This window comes from Lissotriton helveticus, chromosome 4_1, assembly GCF_964261635.1.
Source record: "Lissotriton helveticus chromosome 4_1, aLisHel1.1, whole genome shotgun sequence".
In the NCBI taxonomy this organism is placed as follows: domain Eukaryota; kingdom Metazoa; phylum Chordata; class Amphibia; order Caudata; family Salamandridae; genus Lissotriton; species Lissotriton helveticus.
In genome coordinates this window covers 1,053,499,585-1,053,518,568 of record NC_136063.1, presented here as the reverse complement: position 1 = coordinate 1,053,518,568, position 18,984 = coordinate 1,053,499,585, and the positions used below count along the sequence as shown (strand labels likewise).

At 47.8% G+C, this 18,984-nt stretch overlaps 1 protein-coding gene across 1 annotated transcript in view; it reads right to left on the bottom strand.

The window, feature by feature from the left end:
* MARCHF6 (membrane associated ring-CH-type finger 6) overlaps positions 1–18,984 on the bottom strand; it is a 1,360,950-nt gene that overhangs the window by 687,381 nt on the left and 654,585 nt on the right. Inside the window, exon 17 of the mRNA XM_078687648.1 lies at positions 14,430–14,530. Within this exon, the coding sequence (XP_078543774.1) occupies positions 14,430–14,530 (101 nt within the window). The remainder of the gene's footprint in view (positions 1–14,429; positions 14,531–18,984) is intronic.

Genomic DNA, 18,984 nt, shown 5'->3' with positions numbered 1-18,984 from the left:
AACGTTATTGCGCTGCGACCGCGATTCTAAGTCTTCATTTTTTGCAGTTATTGCCTTCAGCAGCCACAGTGACATTATAGTTGGGTGTTGGAATGAGACGTGCTAAAATTAAAGAACCCAGAAAGCTCTAAAATGCACCAGTTATAGCTTAATTAAAAAGCAATAACTTGCACCCAACTGCTTTCAAGATTACCCCCACTTTTTGCTGGGGTATTCTGTTTTCTGACTAGTATGACTGGGATCCTGCTAATCAGGACCCCAGTCACTGTGCTTCCTTCCTACATTTGACAGTGGTATGTACTTTGGTGCCTTCCCAACTGGTTACCGGCCACGTAAGTCCCTAGTACATGGTACTAAGGTACCTAGGGTAAAGGTAAACCAGGGGTCTCCAATGGGCCACTGCATGTATTATGCCACCCAGGAAGGGACCCATTGGTCCCTGCCCTTTACCTACCTGTAACACCCCTAAATCTACTATTTAGGGGGCACCCTGAACCTTGCTTCCTCAGATCCAGACATGAAAGAAGATGAGAAGAAGGACCGAAGAGCCGTTCAGAGCTAACAAGAGGATGACGCCCACTGACTTGGCCTCAGCCCTACCGGCCTGTCTCCCCCTCGAACCTGCTCCTGCGAAATCCCTGTGTGTCCTGCAGCCAGCAATCTCAAGAAACCCGGAGGACCTGCCTGCCCTCACTTCTAAAGACTGCATCTCCTGTGAACACCGGATTTGTTCAAACTGCAGCTTCTGGCACCAGCCAGAGACTGCTAATCCAGCCCACTCTGCACCTGGTGAACCTGTCCGAGCGGAAAAACACCACGAAGAGGTCACCTGGGCTATCCTGACCCGAGATCCGGCGACCACTGACCTGCCTCACGCTTCCAGCAGACGCCTGCAGCCAGGAGCTGGTAAGAAGATCCGACCCCAAAAGGCACCCCTGCACCAGACGCCCCACGGCCTTGTGTGCCCAATCCAACGGTGCTTAACCAACCCTTAACTCCCCAACTTACCTCTCCAAGTGATGGTCGCACCCAGAAGTCCTTTGTCTCCCTGCCTGCAGTGCTTTTGCAAACCGGAGGTTCTCCATAGAAAACAATGGGGCGCCCAACGTCGAAGCAGCCCTCTGCACCCGGTCGCCTTCGTTCCGCTGAGGGTGCACCTTTTGCTCTACTTTGTTTCCCCATTTGCCCTGACCTTAACCATAGGACCTTTTCTCCCTTAACCCAGTGGCCTGCTTGTCAGCAGCCACCAACCGGAGGCTCCCTATCCCCCATTGGATAATATTAGGCCTCAACACTCTGCACCCGGACGCCCTAGTGCCGCTGAGGGTGCAACAACAGTGCCTCACTGACCCTGGAGGACCACTCAGTCTAACCCCAGAACCTTAACTCCCACAGTCGATTACTTACCTGTGAACCGTTAACTTTTTTTTCCTCCATAGGATAACATTGACAATTTTCTTCCAAAAATCTAAAAATATTCTTTAAAAATCTCACAAATAAACAAAATGTATTTACTTACCTGTTTACAGGAAATGTCCCAGTTCTGAATCCATGTATCCAGCACTGAGTAAGAAAAGTAATGTAAAAAGTAACTTACCTGTAATTTACTGAAAAAGCCTATTCATTTCAATGTACTGTATTTGCTAAGTGTTGCAACCTACTGCAACTCCTGTAAATCAAACAAAGTACAATTGCTATTGCATTTTCAAATGGTTCTGTATCCAGTAACTTATCACTGAAATGTATTTAATGCTTACCTGTGCCAGGCTTGCCTGGTTCTAAAAATAAAACAACAGTATATATTTTTTATACAAACACAATTGGCCTTGAGTTCAGTTATTGAGTGTGTGAATTCATTTGCTGACTGAGTGTGTACATCAAATGCTTAACAATATCCTCGGATACTGCCTTAATGCTCGACCACTCTACCACAAATAGAGAGTAAGGTTCTATCTAACTTTAACCTGTGCCTACCTCTGGGGTCACTTGGACTCTATACACACTGTTCCTCATTTTGGTGTCGTATATATAGATCCAGTTTCTTACAGTGGAACTCAAGTCAAATACAAGATGTCTAACCATATATTGGCTGCCCCGAAAATGGTCATGTTTGGTATCAAACATGTTAGAATCTCACCCCAACATCGATCCCAGCTGCATGTAGATTCCCATGTACTGGAGGCTCCCCTATGGTAACCCCTCCCCCCTGTATTCCCTGTACCAGCCTTCTAGGGTCAAACAGCAAGCTACTGCTGCTGGTGACCACAGACATGATTCAGCCCTACTGCGGAGGAGCTCGACATGGGCAAGGTAGAACAATAGGTTTCCTGTCACAGGGAGGTGTGACCACCTCCCAGACAGGAGTTAGTATATTGGGCTAGGTTGGGGTGCTTGCCAACGTCACGAGAGTACTTTGAAGGGCACATTTGGTGCCCTCCTTGCATACTTCAGTTTGAGCCAGTTCATGGAGCTATTGGCTCCCGCTCTGGGGTGAAACTGGACAAAGGACATGGGAGTATCCTCCCCTCTGTCTAGCCCCTTCTCTAGGAGGGACCCCTGAATCATACACATATCTTTATTTGGATATTAAATAACATCCTTAAAAGGAGCACCAGCAACAATACACATTGTGAAAGCTAAAAACTGACATCAAATAACTAACGGTGGGTAGGTACAAGTTTTCCACATGGCATTCTGCAACTCCCTGTTATAAACAGTCCACATGGCATTAAACTAACTTTAAAAGGTAAGGAGGTCGTTATACCGATGATTAGCAGTATTGGACTTGTAAACTAACCAACCGTTGACGAATAATTACAAGTTTTAAAAGTGGGTTCAGATAAAAATAGCAGCAACAGTTCAATAGCAGCGAATTATAGGAAAATATAAAAATGAAACCCCTGAATCATCCCAACCCTTTCTTAGGGTACTGTACTTAAGGTCCTACCTGTGGGTGGGTCCCTAGATTCGTTGTGGGACAAGATTCAGATCAGAAACCACTTCATCTTTGACCGTCTGGGCATGTTGGACTTTGCTCTGGGAATCGAGACTGCAACTGGGAAGACTCCTGCTGCTCCTGGTCTCGTTGTCCTGCTAGTCTGCTGCAACGTCAGTGCCTGTCCTCCATAAAGGATCCTCACCAGGCCGGTGGATATCTAAGACGATTGAAGGAATCTCCCTTGAAGTGAAGTAGTCACTTCCCTGCATCTGCAAGCACCGCAACACAGATAACCGGGCTGCAGATTATGGGCTCCCACAGACTCCATAAGGCTCAGCAACACGGGAGGGGGGGTTCTGCAACTCCCTCGATGACTGCACTGTCTTCTCACCGAGATTGAGGACAGAATCCCTCCTCGGAACCGCTGGAACAGAACACCTGTGCACCATGTCGACTTGCTATGCCAAGGCTTGTTGACTCTTCCTCAGAGATCTTCGGGCTCAAAGAAGCTCAAACCTCAACGCATCTCCTGCAACCAAGATCCTCACCTGCATCGCATCCTCTGCACCTGTAAGAGAGAAACTCCTTGGAGAGGGAATACCACCTGATCAAATGTGAGAAGGTTAGACTCCAACTCAGACGAGACAAGTTGGCACTTGACAAAGAGGCCCTGAAGTTCAAAAAGCTACGGACATCTGGGACTAGAGTCCCTAGAGTTAGGGAAAACGCTTGATACTAGGAACTTGAGCAGGATATGCCTTCCTTACCAGGAGGGGGATGACATCCAGAATTGGATCATTGCTTTAGAGAGGGCCTGTTAAGTTCAGAAGGTCCCTCAAGCGCAGTGCGCAGCTATCCTAAGGGTCTCCTTTGCTAACAAAGGTAGAGATAAGCCCCTCACTGTTAGAGAAGAGGATGCTGACAATTATTCAGTCCCGAAGAGTGCACTCATTGATGGGTTAGGCTTAACCACTGAACAGTATCGAATTAAGTTCAGAGACACCCAGAAGGAACACACCCTGGATAGAATTCATTGATAGTGCTATTAAGGCTCTGGAAGGCTTGCTTCATGGAAGCAATGTTCAGGTCTAGGAAGGATTGTACAATCTGATAATGAGGGAGCACATCCTTAATTATTATCAGAACCACCTTTTGCACCAGTACCGGGTGGGCTTTGATTTGACCTCTTCCCAAGAATTGGGAAAGAAGGCAGACAAATGGGTAAGCACCGGGGTGAAGCAGAATGGTAATGGAGCTGACCAGAAGCAAGATTCTTCTAAATCCCAAGACAAAGGTGGGGACAAGGGTAAAGACAAAAAGGAATCTTCTCAAGGCCAATAAAATCCTGCTTCGGGGCGGGGGATTCCCAAAATTCCAAGAAAGGTAAAAAGAAACATTGGTGGTATTTATGTAAAGTAAAGACCCATTGGACAAGAGATGCTGATTGTCCGAAGGCCAAGGAACCTACTGCCACTGCCCGTAAGGCAACTGTGCACCCTAACACCAGTACAAGTGGTAGCACAGCAACCAACGGATTAGCTGGGTTAACCTTGGGTTCTGAGATGGGTTCCGGCCTAGTCAGAACTCCAGCTCAGGTTGTCCTAGTCTGTGATGGCGGCATTGATCCTGCCACCTTACTAGTAACTCCCACTAACTTGGGCAAGTACAGGCACCAACCATTGATCAATGGAAAGGAAGCAATGGCTTTCAGGGACACAGGGGCCAGTGTCACCATGGTGACAGAGAAACTTTAGCCCAAATATGATTTGTTCAGGGGACACATACCAAGTAACCAACACTAGCAATGTCAGGACTGATCATTCCTTGGTAGTTGTGACTCTCAGCTGGTGAGGGGTAACTGAACATGAGAGTTGTGGTATCACCAGACCTACCTGTAGATGGTCTGTTGGGCAATGATTTAGAAACTTCAGCCTGGCTGAAGTTGAGTTCAGGACTCATGGAGAAATGATGGGAATTTCTGCCAGTGCCTTAGCTGTCACCAGGGTTCAGGCCAAACAGTTCATTACTGAATGGGCACTGGATTCTGGAAACATTTACCAAGTGCCTCCTAAGAGAAGGAGCAGGAAGGGTAGGGAATTATCCTCCTCCCAAACTCCCAGTGAGGATCAGTCTCCTTAGGAAATGATATTAGTCCCTGTGATGTGAAGTAACTGTCCCAGAGAAACTTGGGCCTGGCCAGGCAGAGTTTTGGGGGCAGGGGCCCTGCCTGGGAAGACTTGAGTCTGGAGCAGCAGTCCTGCCCCCCTCTTGAACCCCTCAGACAGCAAGCTGCTGCTTAGGAAGCAGGGAATGTCAGTGGGTCCCATAGGATCTATTGGGAAGATGGGCTCTTGTATTCTGAAGGTACAGACCCCAAGCCTGGAGCCACCAGGAGGTCGGTAATACCTCAGAAGTTCAGGGGTTTTCTTTTCCTTCCCCTTTCAGGACACCTTGGGAAAAGTAAGACTTGGGACAGGATTGTCCCCATTTGTTCTACCAGCCCCATATGTCTGAGGACACCAAGGAGTTTTATTCGCTCTTGTGTCACTTGCCAAGCCAGTGGTAAGTCAGGTGCCACTACAAAGGCCCCCTTAATTGCACTTGTGGTTGGGGTCCCCTTTGAGAGGGTAGGAATTTACATTGTTGGTCCCTTGAACCCTTCAACTGTATCTGGACACAGTTTTATCCTGGTGGCGGTGGACCATGCTACTAGGTATCTAGAAGCAATTCCCCTTAGAACCACTACAGCTCCTGTAGTGGCCAGGGCCCTCTTGGGAATCTTTTCCAGGGTATGCTTCCCTTATGGAGGACTTAAAAGACACAGGTATCTACTTCCAGTCTAGTTATGCTATGAGGAAAGCGTGTAGAGTAAGCTAAGTTTACCGGATCATACCATCCACAGTGCCATGGGGCTTGTTGAAAGATTCAACAAGACCCTTAAGGGTATGATCATGGGACTCCACAAAAAGCTTGGGCGAAAATTGGATGTCTTACTACCCTGCCTTCTCTTTGCCTACAGAGAGGGTCCTCAGAAGGGGGTTGGCTACAGCCCATTTGAACTTCTGTTTGGACATCCAGTTAGGGGTCCACTGTGTCTAGTTAAACAGGGATGGGAGCAATCTCTCAAACCTCCTAAACAGGATATTTTGGCTATGTCCTTGGCCTGCGTTCACATATGGCTGACTACAAGAAGAAAACAACTAAAAACCTAGAGGCCAGCCAAGAGCTTTAGAAAGCTTGGCTTGACCAAAAGGCTGTCCAGACTGTTTACCAGCCAGGCCAGAAAGTGTGGGTGTTTGAGCCTGTGGCCCCAGCAGCTCTCCAAGACAAATGGAGTGGCCCCACACCATCCTTGAAAAGAAAAGTGAGGTCACCTACTTGGTGGATCTAGGCACTCCAAGAAGTCCCCATAGGGTACTTCAAGTGAACCACCTAAAGCCTTTTGTGGACAGGGCTGACAAAAGCTTGCTCATGGCATCTGATGAGGGACAGGAGGAAGAGAGTGGCCCTCTCCCTGATCGCCTTTCTCAGAATCCTGCTGATGGGTCAGTAGATGGAGTAAGTGAGCACCATATACTAAGCCAGCCTCTCATGGGGAGGCGACAGGGGGTCAACAGACTGTTCTGAACAGTATTTACAAAGTCTTTGCCATCCGCAAGCATACACTGACTTTGTGGAGGGACATCTGGCTGCCAGAATAACTTCACAGACTTTGGAAGGAAGGTCAACAGCGGTCAACTGTCTCTGCTCAATCTCCACGGAAGGAGGCGGAGGGTGGACAGGTTTGGTTGGAGAACCCTCTTCTGCTGCTTCAACATAAGATCCTCCCAAATGGACAGCCTGATCAGAGGATCGATGCTTATTTGCAGAAGGGATACCACACTCTTCGTGCCCAGTCCGGAGCCACCAGGATGACTTGGGCCTGGTCGCTCATGATCTTCTTGTGCACTCTGGGCCGGAGTGGTATGGGCGGAAAGGCGTACAGGAGGCCTGAATTCCACTCCCAACAAAAGCATGGCTGAGCAAGAGCCGCTTTGTAAACTCCAAAGCACAAAACTGCTGACATTGTGCATTCTCTTTGGAGGAGAACATATCTAACCAAGGCTTTCTCCACTGTATAAAGAGACCTTGTATCATTTCCGGATGGAGATGTCACTTGTGATCTGCAAGGTACCGATGGCTGAGTTCATCCATCTGGCGTTCAGGGAACCAGCCAGGTGTTGAACCACCAGGGATATGCCCTGTTCTGGCAAAGTCCATATACACAGGGCCTCTTGACAGTGGGTCCACAACCCCACTCAGCCCTGCTTGTTGCAGTACCACATGGTGGTAGTGTTGTCTGTGAACACCTGAACTAGCTTTCCCTTGATGGATGGTAAAAAAGCTTTCAGTGCCAATCGAATCGCACAAAGCTCCAACAGGTTGATATGGAGCCTGGCTTCTACTGGAGATCAGAGTCCTTTGATCTACACCGCTCCCAGATGCCCGTCCCATCCCAGAAGGGACGAATCTGTCACTAATGTGTGATCTGGGTGGGGAAGGGAGAGGGGTGTGCCTCTGACCCAACTGCAGTTTGTCAGCCACCACCGCAGGTCGTTTGCGGTGCCTGTCGATATCTGAATCAGGTCTGTGAGATTTCCCCAATGCTGTACGCATTGGAATTTCAGGTCCCACTGCAGAGTGTACATGTTCCATCTGGCATGTTCCATCAGCAGGATGCAGCAGGCCATGAGGCCCAACAGCCTCAGAGTAATTCTCACCGAAATCCAGGACAGAGGCTGAAACATCGGCATCATTGCCTGAATATTCTGGACTTGCTTGGGGGGATAAGCCCGAAACTGCACTGTATCCAGAACTGCTCTGAGGAACGGGAGTGTCTGTGAGGGAGTCATGAGTGACTGCGGCATGTTGATAGTGAACCCCAGTGACTGCAGGAGGTTCGCCATAGTCTGAAAGTGGGAGACGACCGCTTGGGACAAGCCCAACCTTCAACAACCAGTTGTCGAGACAGGGGGAAGACAGTCAACCCTGATCTCAGCAGATGGGCTGCGACCACTGCCATCACCTTGATGAACACCGGTGGAGAACTGGTGAGGCCGAGGAGGTGCACAGTAAACTGAAAGTGCTCACTGTCCACCGTAAGCCACAGCAATCGGCGATGGGCAGGCAGGATGGGGATATGGAAATTGGCATCCTGCAAGTCCATCGCTACCATCCAGTCTCCCGGGTCCAGGGCAGATAGGACCTGAGCAAGGGTGAGCATCTTGAACTACTCCTTTTTGAGGAAGTAGTTGAGGGCCCTCAGATCGAGGCTAAGACAAAGGCCTCCATCCTTCTTTGGAACCAGAAAATAGTGGGAATAGCAACCACAGCCGAGTTATGGTCCAGGAACCATCTCTAAAGCTCTCTTGGCCAAGAGAGTCTTGACTTCCTCGTGGAGTAAGTCAAGGTGATCCTCAATCAGCCAATCATAAGTTGGAGGCATGGAGGGAGGGGTAGTCTCGAAGGGGAGGGAGTAGTCCCTTCGGGCTATTTGCAACACCCACCTGTCCGAGTTGATATCTCGCCAGTAGTGGAGGTGATGGCGTATCCTGCCGCCAACTGGACGTCCATGATCCGGAGGGATCGGACTAGGAAGGTTTTGCAGTGGAGGAGAGATTTGTGGCTCGACTTGACTTCTGGCCACTCGACCCACAAAAGTCTGGGTGAACAGCGTCCCGACCCGCAGAGGCTGCTGGACTTGCCGGGCCCTCTGGCTGGTATAGGGTTGGCACATTTGGAAACCCCTTCCGTAGCCAAAAAATGGGTAAAAAGCATACACAGGCCCGGATGATGGGGTGAGAACTAGGGACTTGACCATAGCCCACGAGTCCTTACAGCACTCAAGCGCTGCATCTGCCTAGTCTCCGAAGAGACAGGAGCCATCAAAGGGCATGTCCAAATGGTTAGCTTGGACATCACCTAAAAAGCCATATGTCCTCAGCCAGGCATGGCACCCAACGGTCACTATCTAGGAAATCGCTCTGCCTAGCAGGTCTGTTATGGCTAAGCCACATCGTGTGGAAAACTTTGCCGCATCACTACCATCTGACACAGCTTAGGAGAGGAGAGGCTTGTCTGAATGAGAGTAATGCCCCAAGAGGCAAGCAGTGTTTACCGACCGCAACTCTACATTGGTGGAAGAAAAGATCTTCTTACTGAAGCTGTCCAGCCTTTTGGATTCCCTGTCTGGGGGTGCGGAAGGGAATGCGCCATGGAAAGTAGATGCTTGGACCACCAAGCTCTGTGGGGTGGGATGGGTGGAGAGGAAAGCTGGGTCATTGGTTGCAGGGTGGTAGGCAATAGTTCTATTCACATGAGCCCCTGTGCTGGGGTTGGACGAGGTGCACAGCAGAACATAGGGACAGGCCTCATTGAAAGTCAGCAAGGGTTCTGCGATAGGGACGCCAGGCTGCAAGACCTCCGTCAAGACATTGGTCTTGAATGCCAGTGTAGGAAGATGAAGGTCTAAGACCTTCGAAGCCCCACTGTAGGAGGATGGATATCGGACTATGGTTACCCCAGATTTTGTGCCTTGTGTTTAGCTGGTTTTCGACTTAGTTGGCCTGGGACCCTGCTAATCAGGGCCCCAGGCTATCTGCTATCTCTGTAAAATGGACTCCATGTACCCTAGGTACATACCTAATTGGATATTGGGTCACCTTATGAGCCCCTGTACAGTGTACTATAGGTACCCAGGGCATAGGTGCATCCAAGGCCTACCAGGGGCTGCAGCATATCTTTTGCCACCCCTGTCTGGCCATCCAAACTGACAACTGGCTGACCACTCAGCTGGGGCAAGGTCGTGTAATCACCCCTTGCTTAAATATAGTATACCTATGTCTAAACCTATATCTGGACACATATACACCTATAAGTCACTCCTATGGCAGGCCTTAACAATCCTGGAGGCAGAGTGCTTGGTTTTATGTGAGATGGTGCTCTAGCATGAGCTGACCCTGTCTGCAGCTTTCGGAACCATGTCCTTATAGCTGTTCTATGATATTGCCATACCATATACTCTTAAGTGCATTATGAACCTCGCGGTTAAATGCTAACTTTGGTTTGGCTTTATCAAAACATGTCGTGTAAGGTGTCATACGCTTTGGAATACTACCCCCTCACCAGTTCTGGTGACGGGGGTAGCATTACACCCTTCTAGAGGGATAAGACATGTGGGTAACAGTAAACGCGGTTAAAACTAACCAGAGCCTCAGCATCACAAAATGGATGCTGCTGCCACAGACACAAGTCTGGCCTCCTGCTGCTGACCGAAACTCTGGCAGGGGAGGCCTGGACAAAAGGTTTCCTGTCACAGGGAGGTCTTACACCAACCCTAGACAGGAGATAGTGGATTGAGGCAGGAAGGGCGAGTGAAACTAGACACTGCCTGGGGCGCACATGGCGTCCCATGCATAGCCCAGTTCAAACCAGTGCTGGGGCACTCCAGCCCCAGCTCTGGCGCGAAACTGGACAAAGGGAAAGGGGTGTAACCACCCCTTTCCTATGTCCCACCCACAGGAGGGACCTAGCAGATAATCCAGCCCCTTGATTTGGAATAAAGGTAGGAGCTGTGTCCATAGACTTTAGATAATCCTGACTGAAACTTTGATACATAACTCTGGACCCTTCGACATCCTACTCGACGTAGAAGACTGAAGAATCTCCCTTGTGGTCAAGGAGTGACCACCCTGTGCAAGCAGGCACCAGCAAGTGCTCAACGGTTTGCTTTGTTGCAGCTCCCGCCGGAGCTCGAGCGACAGAGATCGACAAGAACCGGATTCCCAGACATCCAACAGCCCGATCCACAGCCCCAGCAAAGCTGAGACCCGTGAAGGCGACGTGAGACGTGGGACCGGCCATCTTGGAAAGCCTGCGAAGTGCTTCCCGTGCAGCTCCCAAGGCACCCTCGAAGCTGTGCATTGGGGACTGAGAAGCCCCAGCCCCGAACAGCTTTTGCACCGAAGATCACCTCTCCACACTCACAGAGTGCTGCGTGGGGCCCTTTTGCATTTTCCTGCTCGACGCGTCTGTCCGGTCACTTGCCCGTTGGCTAGTGGCCTCTGTGACGACGAACTTTTTAATTTACACCGCTGGTCTGATTGCTCCAGACTGGCCCTTGCTCCCCTGAAAAGGAGCAGCCCATCAGATCTTGCTGATCTGATCCAGAAGCCATCTTCGATTCCTGCGTGGGTTGCATTTGCCAAGGCCTGTTGACTCCAATCCGGAAGCCAACACCGCCGACAGTGAGAGCCTTCGTGGGACAGTCCGTGTCCGACTTCTGGTCATCGTCGATGCCCCCGGGTCCACGTGGCAGTGGAGACAAGCTTCTCGACAACCACCTGATTGCGCCCGACATCGCCTGGTTCCTTCCTGGTCACTGGCTAGTGACCCAGACTCTGTCCCCTCTGCTTTCAGGTACTCTACATCTTCGATCCACCCTTGGATCCAACCGGACTCTTCTCTCCCGGCCGCCTGCAGCATCTTCATCTCCAGGCACCATAGAACTGCACGACGAAACCCGACGCACTTTGACACCTAGGCACCCGCTTCCTGTGGGTGAGGTAACGAGAGTACTCCGGTGCTCCTGTAGTGGTTTACACCTCTAGTGTCCTAGTTTTAAGTGGCTACGTTCTAGTCCAGTCGGAAGACTCCTAAATCTGCAACTTTATAACTTTTACGCACCATTGACTTTGCATTGGTGCACGCATGTGCTTTAGACACTGCACCCGTATCCTGTGGGCCGCCCCAGTCCTAACTACTGTTAGTCCAGTGTAGTCCCAGCGATTCTCAAGGCCCTAGGCCTTACCATTGTTCGTGACGTGGTTCTTATACCACTATTTTAGTATATGGTTTAAGTGGCCACCGGGCCTATCCATAACTGTGCAACTTTTGTATGTTTAACTGTGCTTTTGTTTAAACGCTTGTGCCTCTGTCCTCATGAAGAGTACAGAGGATTATTCTAGTAATAAATACATATATTTTTATAATATATAACTTGTGTGGTGTCCTTTCATTTGGTATTAAAAGGATTGCATATGGTAAAACAGCTGGCTTCACATGCCCTCTTGAGTTAAGCCTAAGACTGCTTAGGTCCATGATACCCCTAGGATAGCTTGTCTATAAGGTTGACTTACAACCACTCACCATAAGGGTTATTTGGACTGATACAAGGTGCTCACTAGAATAGTGAACATCATACATCAGGCCAACTTCTCACACCTACGCATCACCATTGCAAATTAAGCCCCTTCTCCGTAGCCAGGTTAGGGGGAGACAGCATGCCGGAATCTAGAGAGGTATCCAGGCCGTTTGCATCACCCAGATCCTCATACAAGTCCAGGTCTGGATTTGTGTCCGGGCTTTCTAAGGGATCCCCAATCATTATCATCCATACGTAGCCCTTCAGACTAGGGCAGTGTTAACGGCATGCCGTCGGCGTCGGTCTTCGCATTGGTGGACGCCCAACCGGCTCCGTGTTGTCTGGAATGACGATTCGGGAAGGGGGATCTCGTTCTGTCGAGCCTGCGGAGAATAAAGGTGCACTGGCAGGGTCAGGCCGCCAACATATGATGCACATGGTGTCATAAAATAATTTGAATTGGGCGGGGGTCAAATGAAGAGTGCCCTCCATTTTCTTAATTCCAAAATAAAAGACATTGCAATCCATGCAAAGTGCTGAAACTCGTGCTACCTCAACATACGACCAACAAACTAAATACACAAATGAATATATTTAGACTCCCAACCCTTACCGGCTGTCGTAAATAATGTGATCTTGAAAATCATGATAATATGAATGAGAAAAGTCAAAGCTTAAAAACTTTCAACTCAGTATAGCTAAATGTGCAATTGTTAAATGATTACACAAACAATGTATGTAGACAGGTTTTCATGAAGTAAGAAAGTTATTTTAGCAAAATTACGTCAATCTTCTGCTGAACGTGGTACGTCGCCCATGTCAAGGGGTTAGTTTGGGAGCACGGGCACAAAGTATGGTCATTTATCACAAAAAAAAAGGCACATGTAAAAAGGTTAAACAGTGAATTAAAAGGTTTTTTAGCCAGTTTTAGGTTTACTTCGCATGGGTTGCAATTTTCATTTATTTTGAAGTTAGGAAAATGGAGGGCAATCTTCATTCGTGAAGTAGCGTAATGTGAAAATCATCAGTATATTCAAGACTGGGATGGGTATTAGTTATTGCTATATCGGTTTCATTGTAGCTACCCCTGAAGAAGGGCATTTCATGCTCGAAATGCATTGAGTTGAACCAGATACGTTGTACTTTGAAGAATGGTGAATCTCCAGGTTTGTAGAAGAAAAGCTTGAACAGGCAGTCGTTGAACTTATAAATACATTGGATTAAATATGAACCATGGAGGAAATTGGATAAAATAAAAACAGATTAAATTTGATAAGGTTTTGTTGGAACATATCGACCTGAGAACAGAAATCTATGCAGTGCACCCTGGGTTGGGATTGACGAGGTGCCAACATTCATGTAGTTTCATGTCACGCACACGGATGGAGGGCACCTACAGTGTTGCACGCAGTACAAAGCTAGTTAGCATGAAAAAAATAATGAAGAAACCGGTGTGCATTCCACCTCTTTGATGTGTGCACTTGTGAAACGTAACCACATTTGAATGGTACAGCGCTCAATGCCCTAACTGCTGGTGCAAGAATATGATCCAGTTTCAATGCATAGTGTTTTGAGCATTCTGCCACTCTGAGCATTGGTCCTTCAGGACCAAGTAAAAAAAATATCTGCAAACAAGGAGCTACGATTCTCTCCAGTGACCAACTGGTGATTCTACTACCTCTGCTTGGTGACTGAGAAATCAGAAGGCTGAATTCCAGTGAAACAGACGGTCTTACACTTGAGTCTGAAAAAGAGCACAATCGTGTTACCTAATTCTCAGAATACATGGGCCTTCAATTAGTAAAATAAAATGTTATGGCTTTTAGTTTTCAGCTTCCACTTGACAACAGAAAGAGACACCCCAGGAGTTCATACATATTCTTCTCCGTTTGGAATTCACTTCCCCGATCCTTCAGTCAGGTAGCCGCCTGTATGAGGTCCCAGAGAGTTCTGAAATAGCACCTGTTCTGGCATTGTAGTCTTTAAAAACTGACAGCTTTGGGTGGCACATTCCAGCCAGCAGAAACAGTGCTCTGGGCATGCAATAACCCCAATACAAGCTCTTAAGTAGCGTGCTGTTGCAACTTTGCAGATTATATGGATTCTAGTCAGGGATTTAGGTGTAAATAGAAAACAAATATAAAAAACATTATTCGGCACATTGCTCTCACAACAAGCTACAGTATTTCTCAAAGCATTATGCAGTTTCCTGCTCCTCACTGGAACGTGAGTTATCTTACAAGAATTTCTCTTCCGAAGACAAGCGACACATTTTATGCGAAACAACGGAATAAGGATCAGAATAAATACCTGTAGAGCATCACATTGTATGGCAGAAAAGTAGGCAGCATGTGTTTTATAATTCGAATCGGAAGCCAAAGCATCAGAAGGACAATTGACCCAAAGACAATCTGCAAGGAGAAAAACTAAATGTCACCTGCCCTGCTTTTAAGAAAAAATAAAGCAGACGCTTAATATGATTAGAACAAGTATGCATAACACTTGAAAGGATGACGAAAAATCTTGAGTAACTGTTTTTCTTTTAAACTTAACTTCATGAAAACCATTCAGGGGAAAAAAAAAAACCTTTGTTTGAATAAATCCATCAACCTAATTTTTATACACGGACTACAAACACTTTGTTTGACTTAGTTACTAAATCAAGTATTTCTTTACTGTTGGCCAAACCAGTTTGCAAAAAAATATAGAAGGTTTATTACACACAACAAGTTGTATTGTGATGTGATCACGCAACACCAAAATCAGCCAATTCACGTTAAAAGTATAGAAATCTAATTCTGTGTTAGCGCAGAGGGAAAAGATTATGCTTAGAATGTTTTTACTTCTGGATTAGCAATTACAACCTACATAAAATGATATTGTGAGGAAGTGCCATCTTTCTTGCATGGCATTCCCCCACATTTTGCTGAATGGCTGATGTACTTTGACTGAGTGTGCCCTGGGTTCCTGCCAACCAGGTACCCATGGCCTGTGTTCCTTCCCCAAAACTGTGTTGAAACCTAAACCCAATTGGCATCTCTGACCACAGGTCAGCCCCTGGTAAATGGTACCCTAGGTACCCATGGCACTGTGACCAGAGAAGACCCTAAGGGCTGCAGCACTTATTGTGCTACCCTTAGGGCCCTGTACCTTGACTGACACACACTGCCTTTGCAGGCTGAGAGTCTTGGTGCAGAACTAAACAGAGAGTCGACATGGTACACATCCCTGTGTGCCATGCCCACAAACTCACTGCCCTGGCATACCTCAGTCACCCCTCTAGCTGGGTGCACAATAAACATTAAGAGCTGTCCAACGTTACTCGGTTTCAGAAAGATGTTAAAGACATGGCTTTCCTCAAACTAACTCAATCTAAATATCCACTCCGGGAACTCGGGCCTCTTTCTGCCGCTATGAGCGCATAGACGCCCTTGGGCATACGTGCGCTATATAAATCTTTCTCACATCACATCACACTATGCCAGTGGTGTGGGCACCGGTGCATGAGCCCTGTGCCCCTACAGTACCCAGGGCCATTCCTGGGCACTGTAAGTGCAGTGATGCCATTAAGAGTATATGGTGCTGGGAGATTGTCATTACGAACTCCACAGCACCATAATGGCTACACTGAAGACTTACAAGTTTGATATCAAACTTCTCACTACATTAAACCCACACTGATGCCAGTGTGGGTTTAATGTAAAATGCACTACAGAGGGCATCTTAGAGATGCCCCCTGAAACCTAACCTACAATCCACGTCTTGTCTGAGAGGCTGCCTAGGCTGCCACACAGCAGACATGTTGCTGGACCCCTGGGTGGAGAGCTCCCCGCTCTCCTGACCCTGCAACAATGCACATCCTGGGAGAGGTGCTAGGTCTCGTCCTCCAGGATGGGCAGGGGGAAGCGTCAAAGGCATGCCACATTTGTGAGCTTCTCCAGGCCACTTGCTGTACTCAGCAAACTGGCCCCCACCAGTTCTGACCCCCACTCTGACAGGAAGACTGGCGGGAAACCCTACGTGTGGAATGGGGTTGTGCCAGCCTGTGTCAACTCCACCCCTCAGGTGGGAGAGGCGAGGTGAAGCACAACTCCGGGATTCGGCCATCTTGAGGATGGGGAGCCCTGCACAATCAGAGATAGGCTCCTGTCCCTCTCCCACAGGAGAGGAGCAGGATAGTGGGTGTACTCACCCCAGGACAGGTACCTATTGGTCCCTGCTCTCCCCCTACCTGTAACATCCCTACATTTAGTATTTAGGGGCACTGTAAACCTTCCTTCCTCATATCCCGATTTGAAAACAAGAAAGAAGATCAAGAAGAATAAGACCTGCTGTGCAACTGCTAACAAGAGGACAACACCAACTGACTTGGCCCCAGCCCTACAGGCCTGTCGACCCTTGAACCTGCTCCTGCTAAATCCCGGCGTCTCCTGCGGACAGCAACCTTGAAAACCCCGGAGGACCTACAAACCCACAACCGCGTCTGCCTTAAACCTCTTAAAAACTGGGACTCCCATTAGCAGTGGTTCTGCTCAAACAGCAATACCCCTGGTGCCAGCCAAGAACCGCAGATCCAGACTTATCTGCACCCGCCGAGCCCGGCCTGTGCACGAGTGAACAAAGACCCTGAGGACGTCCCCCCGGCGATTGTGACCTAAAATCCAGTGCCCAAGGACCCTCCTTGACGACCCACACGATGCCTGCAGTCTCACAACAGGAGACCCCTCCAACGGCGACCAGCAGAGGGTAAGATTTCCCGACATCAAAAGGCACCCCTGCACCCGGCGTCCCCCGGCCCCCTGTGTCCAACTCCTGGGTGTTTACCTATCTTCCAAGATCCCAACTTACCCCTCGAAGTGTTGGTCGATTCTGAAGCGTCTCCGTCCCTGAGCCTGCAGCCTTTGTTCACATTCCAAGATCTCCATTGACTAACATTGAGCACCCGACGGCTCAAAAGCACCCTGCACCCAGCCGCCAGAGTGGCCCTGGCAGTGCAACCTTTGTCCTAATCTACTTCCCCATTTGCTCTGAGCAAGTGACCAGGAGTCCAGCTCCCACAACCGCGTGGCCTGCTAGCCAGCAGCCACCACCCGTAGGCCCCCTGCCTCTAATTGGATAACATTGGGCCCAACTACTTCTGCACCCGGCTGCCACTGTGCCGCTGAGGGTGTACCAACTGTACCTACTTGACCGTGGGGGACCCCTGAGTCTATGCCCGGAATCTTAACTCTACCAGTTGAGAACTTACCTCAAAGCTGATAACTCACTTTTCTTCCACAGAGTAACATTGACTGGTTTCACTTGGAAATTCTTCAAAGTGTGGAGTTTTGATACTTTAAAATGTTCACCTAAAATCAGCTGAACAACGAATTCCGATGTTCTCACCTGTTATCAGGAGAGAACCCAGTGCTGCATCTTTCAGCCCAGCACTGACCCTGAAAAGTAATTTTAACCGTACTTACCAGTAACTTGTATTTCCTTCCATAAGAACCCATTGTCTGGTTTTCACCAGAAAAGTTTCACTAACTACAAATATTCCTTAAAAATCGCCTGTATGACTTAAACGCATTCTTTCAACTGTTTACAGGAGATGCACCAGTGCTGGATCCAGGATCCACCACTGAGGGAGAAAAAGTAACGATAACACTACTTACCTGCTAAGTGAATTTTCTCCCTTAGGATAACATTGGTGATTCTATGTGAAAATGTTCTGTCAACTTTCAAAATACAATAATATTCCTTAAAAATCACTACTGTAACCAAAACGCTTTTACTCAACTGTTTACAGGAGATGTCCCAGGACTGAATCTAGGATCCAGCCCTGTGGTTAGAAAAGTAATCCATAAAGTAACTAATTGCATTTAACTAGAAATTCCCATTGAGCTCAATGTTGCATTGTGTTTGAAATTGTGTTGCCCATTGCAACAACTGTAACTACTGTACTTTAAAAGTCTATTGCCTATTTCAAAATATTTAAACTAAAGTAATTCATTCTGAGAAAGTATATTTTGATACCTTGTTGGTTCTAAAATAAAAATAAAACAACTATATATTTGGATACAAAACAATTGGCCTAGAGTTCAGTTCTTGAGTGTGTGAGACCATCTGCTGACTGAGTGTGTACAACAAATGCTTTACACTGTCCTCTGATACTGCCCTACTGCTCGACCAAGCTACCACTTTAGAGAGTAAGTTTATATCTAACTTTAGCCTCTGCCAAACCTCTAGGGACTGTGGACTCTGTAAACACTGTACCTTACTTTGGTCCAGTATGTACAGAGCCACTTTCTTAAATATATAACCCAGAAAACTTGCAAAACAAACTAGATTATTTGATACAACCATCAATCCTGTGTTAGCACTCCCTATTAAGGCACACACCACAAACTGAACACACTTTCTTTCTGTTATAGATAAGTACAGCGTACACGGTTACTACCGGCTGTGTAACAGTTGTGCCTGTGAAGATTTGAACCGGAGCTTCCTTGTGCCTTATTGTAATATTTAGATCTCGCCCGTGTTGAAAGATGTAATGTAGAGAATACCAATACTTACAGGGGCTTTGTTTCAGCCCACTGCTCATCATTCTTTACAAGCTCATTTGCTTGCTTCTTATTCAATGTGTTCCCTTCCTCTTATAGTGTATGTGGAACATAGCCACTCAACCATACGTTTGCTTGAATGACTTGTATCCTTGAGTATTAGGGAACTACTTTTTCTTTTGCTTTTAGTTCCCCAAGGGAGTGCATGTGGTTTCCTGCTCTCTTCTCCCGTCCTTTGTGATGTTTCCCCCTTCAAATCCTTGCCCTCTCTGTGCTCTCCATGTTGCTCTCCCACCCCCAGCTTGTCCATAACTCCTCAACCT